Consider the following 12,868-nt stretch of genomic DNA (forward strand, 5'->3'; position numbering starts at 1 on the left):
TCTTGAATACCTATTACCTCACAGCAACACGAGGGCATGCAGTCAGGCACCCAAGCAGCAGCTCCTCATTCAAAATAAACATCAAGATCTTTAAGATCTTTTTATCTCACTTCCTCATTAACCCCACCACTTTTGTCTTCTATGAGAGTTTTCACTCCTCCCCTTCCTCCCAGTTTCTGGTGTTAGTCAAAGTTGAGATACCTCAAAGGTGCACAACTGCTCTGACCCAGCATGGCAAATTCTACTTTTCCACACACAGTTACATAAACTGACCCAAACCACCTTTCAGACTCTCATGGACAGCAGAAGTCTGTAAACAAGAATAAATTTATTTTAGACTCTTTAAAGATTTAATGATATACAAAATGTATACAGTATTATATCCTTATAACATTTTACCTTTTCCCATCAAACATAAAACACCATTTAAACAGCTATTGTGTTCGTGCCTTAGGTCTGTATCTATAAGATACACTACTGAATAAAAAATTTATAGAGCTATATACGGCCCTTTTAATTAAAAATTACAAATTAGTACCTATGTAACAAAAGAAAAATAAAATCGCAGCATGAAACTTCAGTTGGACAACAGTTCTTCCTTGCTGAATGCTCAACGATATTTGGGACAGTTAAATTACATTTTATTGGCATGAAGGTGCATTGCAATCTCCCGTACTTTACACGATGCTAATCCAACCCTAGCCTCTCTTAAATAAGTACCACAAATAACATAACATTAAAGATGTATTCTACACAATTTTAAATACATTTACAAGTTCTGTGTACATTCGGGTTTGATATACTGGTTTTACGAGCTCTTTGGAAGGCGTAACTTCGGAAGCAGTCACTACATACGAGGAAAAGCACTTCCAACTTGTGTTCTCACAAGGCAACTTACTTGGACCAACACATACTATTTCTTCTATTCAATATGATCCTACCAGTCTATCATGGCTTTGTTACTATTTGACAGTGACCTGGCAAAATTGAAATGTGTAAAACAAGAAATTTCATTATGCACAATTAGGGCTCTATTCCACACACACACATAAAACAAAAAAACCAAAAACAAAACCCAAACCAAACAGCGTTACAGCCACGAAGCTGAATCCTGACTGAGGAGGTTTGGGAGGCTTCCTCTCTCACTATTGGAACAGATCAAGTTCCTACCTTCAACCTCAGCCTACTGGCATCACATATACACCTCATCTGGCTCCGTCCTCTTCAAAAGGCCAGATGGAAAGACATCTGGTGAGCAAACATTAGTGGAATACTTCCCAACCTACTCAAAGAATACCCTGGCATTACAGAGGTAGGTGCTTTCTCCTGTCTTTTGCTGACTGACAGTAAGACAGCTGCCAAGCAGACAAAAGCTTTACCTTAAAACACCAACTACCAAAACCCTTTTGGTGGAAGGCCTCCTTCGCACCACAGGCCTACAGAGAGAAAATCCTCCATGGAACCAGAACAAAATAAAAAGTAAACCTTCTGCTAAAAAGCCCCTTTAAAACCAAGTCCAAGATACTTGTCATTATTCCACCTTTCAAATGCTCAGCCGCCACGCTGTTCTCTGCAGACGATTATCACAAGTTGTTAGGTCCTTAGATTATGGACCAGCCAAAATTCCACTTATAAGTCAGCAATCATCGTTTTGACACATCTTTCTTTTAATTACAGTGAAGGAAAGATAAGTGACAACTTTGTGACATTCCAGGAAGTTTGGATGAAGCCGCTGATTTGGTCACATCATTAGAGCATCAAACGAATAGAATTAGCTGAATCAGATTCTTTGGTGCAGCTTCCAGGCTGAATTGTCAATTCAGGGGATTCATCCTGAGGAAATATGATCTTGTCAGGTGTGTAATCATTCCTCTTCAGATCTGTACAAACGAAACAAAGCCATATTGAATTACCGTTTCTTGAGCTAGTAGAATCAGTGGGGCATAAGTGCCTTTCAAAGAGCTGGGTATGCACATGTACTTGTAAAGTGTAATTCCACTGTCTCAAGAAAGGATGTTTTCATCATACATGTCATCAGAAGCCTAAAGCTCTGCTTTAAGAAGTGATGGAAACCTCAGAATTATTTTATTTATAGATATTACAGCAAGTATTGAGTCAACTTCTCATGGAAATCAGATCCTTCCATGATCTGTTTTGATGTTACCAGGATTTACAACTCAAATTTACAATAAATTACATGTCTTCATGTGAGAAAGAACCTGGAAGAAAAGTGTGAAAGAGGCAGGAATCATGCAAGTTCCTTATGCTGTTCTGCTGGATCTAAAAGCCTGAATCAGAGAAGCAATTTCAAGGTTTGAGATGAGTGTAGTGTTGTCCCTGCAGCAAAAGTATGTGAAATGGAAAGTCTTTAACAGAACAAATTGCTGCAGACCTAGACGTGATTTTAAAACCCAACCGAAAAACAAGCAACAAACCCCAAACACCACAGCTCACCTCAACTGCTTCATCTGGGATTTCATCTTCAAATGGCACATCGCTTTAGGAATAAAATTACAAACCTGTCATTTATTACTTACTCCACTTGCACAGCACCACGTAACTATCTCGTTACATTTACATCATACAACATCTGATGAGTGTCTCAGAAGAAGAAATAAAGCAACTCTTACCAGGAAGTTTAAGTTTCCTGCAGCAGGAATTACAGTGATGCTTCGCTCTGAAGTTTTTTATTGCATCCTCTCCCAAATTGGCCGGACCAAACACCATATCATATGACCTTGGAAATGAAGTGCACATCAGCATGAGTTGCATGTGTTCTCTGGTGAAAGCTTTATACTACTTTTCTTTACATCCCTCTTTAACCTTACCTTTTTTCTCCAGCTTTTATCACAGAGGGATCTGTCAAATTTTCACCAACACCTTCAGAGAGCACATGAAGAAAAAGTTAAATCTGATACATTACATAAATGCATAAATATTGAAAAGCCTCAGCCTTAGCTGTGACTTCTCAGCTTCCCCAAGAATAAAAAGCAGAAAACCAACACCCCAAACCCAACCCAAATGATCTGTGATACTCTACCCTTACAAAAATTGCTCCTAAACAAGCACTTTGTACTTTTCAGATTTTTTCCACCTATTTTCACATCTGCCTGCAATTCCTAACTTCAGTTTTCACCTGCAAGAAAGAAGTTTCCTATCTAGTTCTCACAGCCAGAATATCTGACACACAACTTGGGATAAATACAGTTACCATATTGGCACTACGCAAATGTGCCAAACCTCAGAATTTTTTATGGTGCATATTATTAGGAAAATATGCATATATTTATATTCCCTGTGTTGCTGTGAGATTTATGCATATCAGAGCAACGAAGCTGGTGAAGGGCTTAGAGCACAAGTCTTATGAGTTGCAGCTGAGGGAACTGGGCTTGTTCAGCCTGGAGAAAAGGAGGCTCAGGGGAGACCTTGTTGCTCTCTACAACTACCTGAAAAGAGGCTGCAGCGAGGTGGGTGTCAGTCTCCCAAGTAACAAGTGGAAGGAAAAGAGGAAATGGCCACAGGAGGTTTAGACTGGTTATGATGTGTAGATGTGGTGCTTAGGGACATACATTGTTTAGGGATGGACTTGGCAGTGCTGGGTGAACAATTGAACTTAATGCTCTTAGATGTCTTTTCCAACATCAATAACCATAGATTCGGATTAACTAGACTAAAATGTACTAAATAATGTTTGTTATTTATTACAGGCATACAAATTCCTAATAAAACACTATCACAAAAGAAATTCCCACATACCACATACCTTGGCCCCAATCCTGATTTCAAAATAAGGACATTACCTTGCAGATCTAGTACCAACAATTCTCCTCTTGTATACTCATATGTCCAGTGGCTGAAGGCTAGCATAACCTCCTCCAGCATGTTAGTTGGAATTATTTCATCACCATTATTGTTGTTATATTTTCTGAACTCTCCAGTCATGCACTCTTCAACTGCAAACCACTGGCCAGCAGAGTGGCAATATAAGAGGAAAACTTCCAGGAACCTAGTGAAAAGTATATCTAATTAACAGATTTCCAAAATAAATGGCAACCATATCATTCCTACTAGATTTTTATTTGATTTACTAATAATTGTGTAATAGTTTCAAATTATTCAAAGTAATTTATATTCTTGCATTAGGCTAGAATTGGTGCAAAAAAGTAACAATACAAAATACTGCCAAGGATAACTCTGCTTGATACATTCATGCTAATGTTCTGAGACATATCAATACCTGAATACATTTGATCTGTCTGTCAACAACCCTGCAGGCAGCTTCTGTGCCAAAAGCATGCCACACGAGAGAAGTTTAAATACACTCACCGTGGAGAGTATGGAATGGATTTGGGCTTCATCTGATTGAAAGCAAAGGTGAGCTTCTGTGCTGCCCTCTGCTGTTGGATTTCCTGCAATGCAAAGCCCGTATGTCATGAGCTGCACTGTATGACAGGGAACATTAGGGAGGCAAAATGCAGCAGGAACAGTCAACGTCTATTTTCCCAAGACAGTGTCACAAATTACACGGTTTTTTAATTCTTTTTTAAATTATGTCTACGTTTTAAGTTTTTAACCCTTTAGCTCACACAGAACCCCACAGTAACCTCCCTCCCCCCTTTTTTAAATAAGTATATACTAGTTTGAAGGGAGGGGGCGAGAGAGGTGGAATTCCTGTTCAACATATAGTGCCTATGTTTAGTACCTGACAAGGATAAAACTTACTCTCAAGCACAAGTGTAACACAGTGTCCTCCTTATAAATGCTTGACCAAGTATTCACAACTTCAGGAAGAAAAGACTTGATGATATAAAGATGTCCAGATTTCAGGATATCATACTCTGACCATGTGCATACTACTTTAAGAGCTCGCCGTAAACCTCCTCCCATCTCCTCCTTACTTAAGAATTCAATTTTAGCACAGAGCCCTAGTTGTGACCAGGAAGACATGCTGTTGTTCAAGATGCTGGGAGAGCTTTCTTCAAGGCGATACACAGTGACTGGTTCACCTGAGTTACAACACAAAAAGCAAGTACAGCACTTAATTTTCCAAGTTTAAAAGCACTGAAAACCTACAGTTTCTTACACTTGAACATGCTGCAATATTATGTTGTTACTAACATCCTGAATTAACAAAGAATTTAAACTAGACAGCGGGAAGACCGCTCTCCAACTTCTTTCATGCAGCAGCAAGGTAGTACAGCAGTGTTGTCCTCCTAATTAGAACTATTAATGACACTGCTCAAACAGCTTTAAGAACACTGAATGAATGTTTGCTTTCAGTTTATACAAATCAAGACAACTTCAAGGAATCCTTCCAGAATAGTTTATTACAAAAACTGTTAGTACAATATCATCCTCACTGTATCACCATGTCTGAGGACAACTACAATTAAATAGAGATTTCCTCATGAAGGGAGCTGCCCTAGAAAAGGTGTCATACTCATTTACATTTTTGAGGGTTGCAAAACCAACACTAGACTTCCTTTAGTTCAGTAAGACTTCAGTTTCACACTTGCTGTATGCAAATGTGAAACCTGGCTTGATCATTCTGCATTAGAATGTATCTGTATAGAGTTTACTTTTGGTTTCTTCACCCGAAAGACCACAGTGAACCAGCGACAAGAAGTACAATTCTTACCTCTCGGAGGCACAGGAGTAAATGGAATGCTCTGTGATAATCTCATCAAGTTATTTCTTTCTACAGCTAGAGGAAAATTACAGTATTTGTTAAAGTTTAAAGATCTAATAAGCATCAATAAAAACATGAACATTAGTTCATAAGAGGCACTGACCTGAGTAATAGTAATTGATATCCATGATAGGTTTGAAAGGAGAAGCAATGCCTGAAAGAGATTTTTTAAAAAATAATAATAATAAACCCCCCACACTATTATACTAGTTCCAAATGATCAGTAGTTAAATACAGTCTCATGGAGACCCAAACAGTTGCTTGTATGAAAACCTCCCAGATTGCTTACAGCAGAAACAAACTTACCATTCAATGCATCTTCTTCAGAAGGCCTGTGAAATGCCACAAAACCAACAGTCATTACTACTTAAAAACTGTTGTATTCACCAATTCTGACACATCATCCTAGGTCACCTTGTTAACCTCATAGCACTGCTCTTATCCTATTTTTCAAGGGCAGTACAGGTTTCTTAATTACAAAGCAGTAATGGACGGCTGTTAAGTAATCTCATGTTTTCAGAGCTACACTTTAAATACCACCAAGTCACGCACAACATTAGGTAAAGTTTGCATCACAAGCGCTCTTTCCCACAGAGGTGCTTTTAATTAACTTGTTCACAAGAGCTTACCCTTCTGTTATCAGGTTAATCAGGTAATGGCTTTAACAGTTAACTCGGGATAATTGGTAACAAGAACAACGTCTGCACAATTCCAGAGGTTTACTGTTTGAAAGGTTGGGTAAAGACCTCTACCAGGAAGCTAGCTCCTTAATAAGTGTCAACACAGTCATTTTCATTTAAGGGCATGTTTTGCCCTCTGACATGTGACCCCATTCATCTAAATAGAACCTGTCAAAGCATTCCAGTGAACACATTCAGTTATTTATTAGGAAAAAAAAAGCCCTTAAACCTTGTTTTTTCATTAAATGCAACTGAACACCACTACAGTCAAAGACAACCCAAAAAAAACCCCAAATGGAAATGCAGAGTAATAAAATTGTTCCGTTAGTAGAAAGCTTACTTACATTTGACCGCTATTTGAAGGTCTACCTTGTAACCAGTCCTTTAGAACAAAAGAAAGGAAAAACAAAGAAGGTTTCAGTTTTGTAAGGAAAGCAGTGTATATTTAATTGGGGCTGGGGTAGTAATGTGTTTTAAGACCTTGCAGTACAGCCTATTTATTGGAAATACTTCACCAGGCTGTACTGAACTGCAGCTGAATGGAAAGGCTCTGATACAACTGAGGAATGGTGACTACAATTAAAAGGATAAGGCTATATATTCACAGAATCACAGAATGGCTGAGGTTGGAAGGGACCACTGGAGGTCACCTAGTCCAACCTCCTTGCTCAAGCACAAGCAGGGTCACCTCGTGCACATTGCTCAGGATTGCTTCCAGGTGACTCTTAAGTATCTCCAGGGAAGGAGACTCCACAACCTCTCAGGGCAACCTATTCCAATGATCAGTCACCCTCACAGTAAAGAGGTTCTTCCTTGTGTTCAGGTGGAATTTCATGTTTTAGTTAACACCCATTGCCTCTCACCTATCACCTGGCACCACTGAGAAAAATCTGGCTCCCTCCTCTTGACACCCTCCCTTCACATACTTATATACTGAACAGATTCCTCCTGAGCCTCTTTTTCTCTAGGCTCAGGCCCAGCTCCCTCAGCCTTTCCTCATAGGAGAGATGCTCCAGACCATTAATCATTCTACCAGCCCTCTGCTGGACCCTTTCCCATAGTTCCTTGAGTTTTTTTGTTCTGGGGAGCCCAGAACTGAACACGGTACTCCAGTGAGGCCTCACAAGGGCCAAGTGGAAGGGAAGGATTACCTCCCTTGACCTGCTGGCAATGCTCTTACTAATGCACCCAAGGATACCACTGGCCTTCTTGGCCAGAAGGCCACACTGCTGGCTCATGGTTAACTCGTCCACCAGGACCCCCAGGTCCCTCTCCACAGAGCTGCTTTCCAGCGTGTACTGGTGGATGGGGTTATCCCTCCCCAGGCGCAGGACCCTGCACTTGCCCTTGTTGAATTTCACGAGGTTCATCTCTGCCCATCTCTCCAGGGCAGTGAGGCCCTGTCCAGGTCTCACTGAATGACAGAACAGCCTTCTGGTGTATCAGCCACTCCTCCCAGTGTTGTATCATCAGTAAACTTGCTGAAGAGGCACTCTATCCCTCCATCCAACTCATTGATGAGTAAGTTTAACAATGCTGGAAGCTGTATTGACCCCTGGGGGACACTGCTATTTACAGGCCTCCAACCAAACCCTGTGCCACTGACAACCCTCTGAGCTCCACCATTTAGCCAGTTCTCAATCCACCTCACCATGCACCTATCCAGCCCACACTTCCTGAGCTTGCCCTATGAGTATGTCAGAGGAGACAGTGTCGAAAGTCCTGCTGAAGTTCAGGTAGACAACATCCACTGCTCTCCCCTCATCCATCCAGCCAGTTGTCCCACTGCAGAAGGCAATCACATTGGTTAAGCATGATTTCCCTTTGGCGAACCCATACTGACTACTGATCACCTTCACTACTGTTCTATGGATTATATAGATAATTCTTTTCTTAAACAAGAAGTTGTGGGTTTTTTTCCATAAACAGGAAGAAGCATAGGTTTTCATAGTGAGAATATGCACAAAATGTTGTAGAGAACATGCACTTCCTCGCTCAGTCGAAAGAGGCCCCCTTATGTTGCCTCTTTGAACAAATGAGTCCACAAATGAATATTATTTTTCACAAAATCTGTTTCTTCTCCTTTATTTGTTCAGTTTCTCGTTCTGCTTAACAACTATAAAAAAGGAGGATACAAACCGTCAGTAAGGCTGCTTTGGAGTCTACTTGCTGAGCGTCTTCAGTCGATGCTCTTCTACTCTTGCTGTATACTATGAATGAAAGAGATTTGTAACCGGACAAAGAATGGCATGTGTCATTGTTAGTTACCTAGTTCCTAACAGAGTAAGCAACTAGACAGCTTAATGTGGCTCATTAAAAAAAGCCTGACCCACAACTATTTGATCTTTACAAGTTTCCAGCACAGTCCTGATTACATCACTTAGCTTTTTATGACTCTAGCTATCTGTGCCAAATACAAGGTAACAGAGTTAAGCTGGCATGACTAGAAGAACCACAATGAAACACAGGAGCAGATTAAAGTAGCACCAACCATGAAAATATCTTAAGACACTTTAACTTCTTGTCTTTCCTTTGCATCTTCTTAGAATACACATTATCAACACAATTTAAAGATAAAATTAGGTCACCTGAAGAGATGACACACTTACTTTGTTCTGCATGGGCTGCCAGAGGGTCAGTAAACCCACCACAAGAACTAGATTGTCTTAGACCACCGTCAGTTTGAAGGCCCTAAAAAGACCAAACACATATCAGTAGTTATCATTAAAATCTGCCCAATTTTCTTTTCTAGGACTATCGGGGATTCTTTTTATCATTTTTTTAAAACTTCTGGATGTACCTCAAATACCTTGCACAAAAATGTACAAGTTGAGTGCATAATTCAGTTAAAATGCTCTTCACAGTAACCATCAACTCTGACATTTTCAGGTGCACATGAGGACTGCTGATCCATACTGAAAGAGTTCTTTTAAATAAGAGAACATTACAATTGAATACAACTACAGAAATGTACATTACACTGGATCTCTACCAGCACCAACTTTGGCTATTCTGTCACATGCCTTTGTTAGCTATCGGTTCCTCTTTAAGAATGTGGCTCTGGGCAAAAGAAACTAAAGTTCAGTTTGAACCCACTGAAAATAGAAACAAAAATCTAGAGAAGTCTTGCCACATAAAAATTTACAGTTTATGAATGGAATTTCCTCATGGATGCATTCTTTAATAATAATCTCATATTTTACGAGTATCACTGAAGTGGTCAGCTTTTGCCAACAAAATGTTTCTTTTGCCAAAAAGAAGACAGGCAGTTTCATCACAAACAGAACGACACATCGAGTAACATAGGGCTGGAACATTCCTCACAACCAGCCTATTCATTCCAACAGTTACCTGAATAAAATGTAAAAAAAAAAATCAAGATTTTGAAGAATAAAAAGCTAGAACTTGAAATGCTCTATGAACTATGCCCTGCTTTTGACTCCAAGATTTATAACAGTTAGGAAATCGTTACCACCCTTTTTCACCCTTATGCACACACACACACCTAAACACATCCACACATGCCTGTGTGTATACAAATGTGTGTCAAAAGTGTGTGTATTACTGTGTGTGTGTATATATATCTATATATGTATGTGCATATCTATATGTGTGTGTGTATATATCTGTAAGAGAAAGATTATTTCTTTACATCCCTGAATACTCTACTGGAATGCCACACAGAGAATGCACCTGTTGGAAGTATCTTCTGAAGACCCATTTTTAGGTCTATATGCATTTCAGCGTTCAGCATACATCTTCAGCATCTTACAACCAATGACTGTAGTGCCCACAGGAAAGGTTAGAATCAAACCAGTCCCGCCAGTAAAGATGGGATAACTCTGTTACTAAACATCTAAGAACAGCAATACTGCCTGGAAATGCTACTGGATTTTTCATCCCAATAGTATCAAACACCAGAATGATTTAGACCTACGTCAAGGAGACATCCAGCTGTATTTGTACAAAAGTCTAACTGTACAACTTTTTTCCCTGTTTTCACTGTAAAGAACACATTCAGTGTCTGGTGAAAATAATGTCTCAATAAATGGAAACCTTCTTTACTTACTTGAAGTCTGGTTGTCTCTATACCCTCCAGTATAGCTTTTTTGAAGTCTTCCTGTTGCTCCTATTAAAAAAACCCAAGCAAATTGTAAACATTATTACCAAAAAACCTATGCCAAAAATACACACACACTAAAAGCTTTAAGGTCACACATTCTACTTATCAGAAGATCCAGATCAGCACAACATTGACATTGCAAATGGTTATCATGCAATTCTCAAGTCAGATTCTCCCCCAAATGAGGGGTAACTGCAAATGGTAACTTTTATTTACTAACTTAACAGCTACAGTGAGAAAAATTGCTTTTTTTTTTTTTTTTTTTACACATACCATAGCACTTGGAGGGTAGGTTTGTTATGATTAATTGCTCCCTGTTTAGTTATTTTTATTCATTCAGAAAATGGAAGTTATACATACTTTTAAGTTTATGACATGCTTATTAGAAAGGCCTTTTCTTCTTGGAAGCATAATGAACAACTTTTGCCACTTTTAAAAGTCACATACATTATCATCTTGCTCTATAAAATATAATGTAAATAACTGAAATCCTCCTAAATGCTGATCTTGAAATTTATGACAAATGTTTCATTAGACACTAATTACAGGATAATTTTATCTTAATTCACAGTTGTAGTCATCTCAGCTTTCACAACCTCAGTTCTTGTTTAATATTTCATTAGTATCACATTATGAAACAATCAGTACTTGATGTGTAGTTAAGGTTGCATGAGTTTTCACTAGATACACATTCCTTCCAGGATGCATTTTGCAAGTTCTTTGATTCTATTTGCTCTTAGACTTTCTCAAAATATATTGCAAAGTTGTGGTTAAAGGAGAGTTATCCCCATTAACACGTTCGACAGAAAGTCTTCCATGCTTACCTCAATATCAGCACTTCTCTCTTTCATTTTGCTTGCCACCTCTTTAAAGCGCTGTAACTCCATGCTGTCTCTGTGACCTTTGACACAGTGAATTCAAAAAGAGTATTCAAAATCAAAGGCAACCTCCAATGTTCTGACTATGCCACTAGTTTCAACACCACAGCAAAGGGTTACAAACCATCTAGAGTTCTGTGTCCCTGTTTGCACTAGAGAAGACTTTCTAAACACACTAAAGTAAAAATATTAATATGAAAATATTGCTTTTCCTGCATTAAGGTGTGGATTATCACAATCCAAGAAGTAAAACTAACATTTTAAAGTTTTACTCAAGGGTATGTTCCTCATACGGAAGGAACAGGGCAGTCTGAGTTACAGTATTTTTATGTATGTGTGACAAATGAGAGAAAAATAAAGACAGTTTTCTTGAGGTAGCTTTTACAACATACCCTTCATCCTCCCAGTTGCAGGAAATACTTTTCAGAATTTTACCAAGCATGTGGCTTTCTAATGAAAGAAAATCTACTTGGCTTCACAATGGAAAGCTGCACTGTATCACAAGCTTTATAAAATGTGGACAGTAAGAATGAAGAGTATGTTCTAAATGCTAGAGAGGTCAGAGGACTGCACACTAAAAGGCTGGCTTCAGTAAAATAAGTATAGTTAGTATTTAAAGTTATTAGTGGTAAAGTACATTTAAGGATTAGATAAGAGTTATACAAACACTGTCCATTATTTCTGTTTAGTTTTGCTTTCTGAAGTTTTCTGTTTTAAAACCATGAGGAAATGATAAACAAATAAGCTCGTGAGTGTACAATGTGTAGATACTCTTCCTACACATACACAAATCTAAAAATGATAGTGCATGTACGTAACTACTCAGAGCTCCAAGTTTCACAGAGTAGAACAAACTCTTGTCTAAAGATTTTAATTTTTATGTCCTCAACAAACCTTTCTGGGCAAGACAAACCTCTGCAGGCAACCTGACAACTCCAGATTGTGATCTTCTGCTATACACTAAGTGTACTTAAAGCATTATCTACTTTACAGAAATCAGTTAGTAAACCCACACCTGTGTTTTGCAATGAATCTGCCACTGTTTTGCTGTTCAAATATGTAAGTAACTCTAACCAAAAACATACATGTTTTTGCTGTTAAGCAAACTTGAGGGAAGGCATAAAGCCGTATTTAATAAAAGGACTTTGGAAGCTTCCAAAACAACTGCCAAAAGATACATTAGCTTAGGCAACAGTGGAAGATCCCAGTTACAACAGTGTTTAGAAACACAGTAAAGGAGGATCCCTCAGCTTGACACAGATACCGCAAAGATACTTGTTCAGGATTCCATCAGCCTAAGAAGTCTTCTGTAATTACGTCAAGAAATAGACAATATTTTTGATTTATGCAATGAGAAGGTAGGAGCTTTATGAGTCACAAAAAGTTTGCCTACAGTGCCCGTACCAAGTTGTAGAGCTGCTAATTGCACAGAACAGCTACACTCAACAACTGGCTAATGTTTTTCAGAAAAATATTGTCTATATGACAGAATTATAAA

General features: G+C 38.7%; 1 protein-coding gene across 1 annotated transcript in view; it reads right to left on the reverse strand.

Annotated features, from left to right (window-relative positions):
• Positions 1 to 327: 327 nt before the first annotated feature.
• Positions 328 to 12,868, reverse strand: part of TRPM7 (transient receptor potential cation channel subfamily M member 7) — a 58,802-nt gene continuing 46,261 nt past the window's right edge. Inside the window, exons 27-40 of the mRNA XM_030498149.1 lie at positions 11,317 to 11,393; positions 10,439 to 10,498; positions 8,979 to 9,060; positions 8,509 to 8,579; positions 6,714 to 6,751; positions 5,996 to 6,021; positions 5,793 to 5,843; positions 5,639 to 5,704; positions 4,723 to 5,006; positions 4,327 to 4,409; positions 3,801 to 4,006; positions 2,829 to 2,880; positions 2,631 to 2,737; positions 328 to 1,880 (exon numbers count right to left, since the gene is read on the reverse strand). Coding sequence (XP_030354009.1) covers positions 1,750 to 1,880; positions 2,631 to 2,737; positions 2,829 to 2,880; positions 3,801 to 4,006; positions 4,327 to 4,409; positions 4,723 to 5,006; positions 5,639 to 5,704; positions 5,793 to 5,843; positions 5,996 to 6,021; positions 6,714 to 6,751; positions 8,509 to 8,579; positions 8,979 to 9,060; positions 10,439 to 10,498; positions 11,317 to 11,393 — 1,334 coding nt within the window. The 3' untranslated portion in view covers positions 328 to 1,749. The remainder of the gene's footprint in view (positions 1,881 to 2,630; positions 2,738 to 2,828; positions 2,881 to 3,800; positions 4,007 to 4,326; positions 4,410 to 4,722; positions 5,007 to 5,638; positions 5,705 to 5,792; positions 5,844 to 5,995; positions 6,022 to 6,713; positions 6,752 to 8,508; positions 8,580 to 8,978; positions 9,061 to 10,438; positions 10,499 to 11,316; positions 11,394 to 12,868) is intronic.

Source organism: Strigops habroptila, chromosome 9, assembly GCF_004027225.2.
Source record: "Strigops habroptila isolate Jane chromosome 9, bStrHab1.2.pri, whole genome shotgun sequence".
Classification (NCBI taxonomy): domain Eukaryota; kingdom Metazoa; phylum Chordata; class Aves; order Psittaciformes; family Psittacidae; genus Strigops; species Strigops habroptila.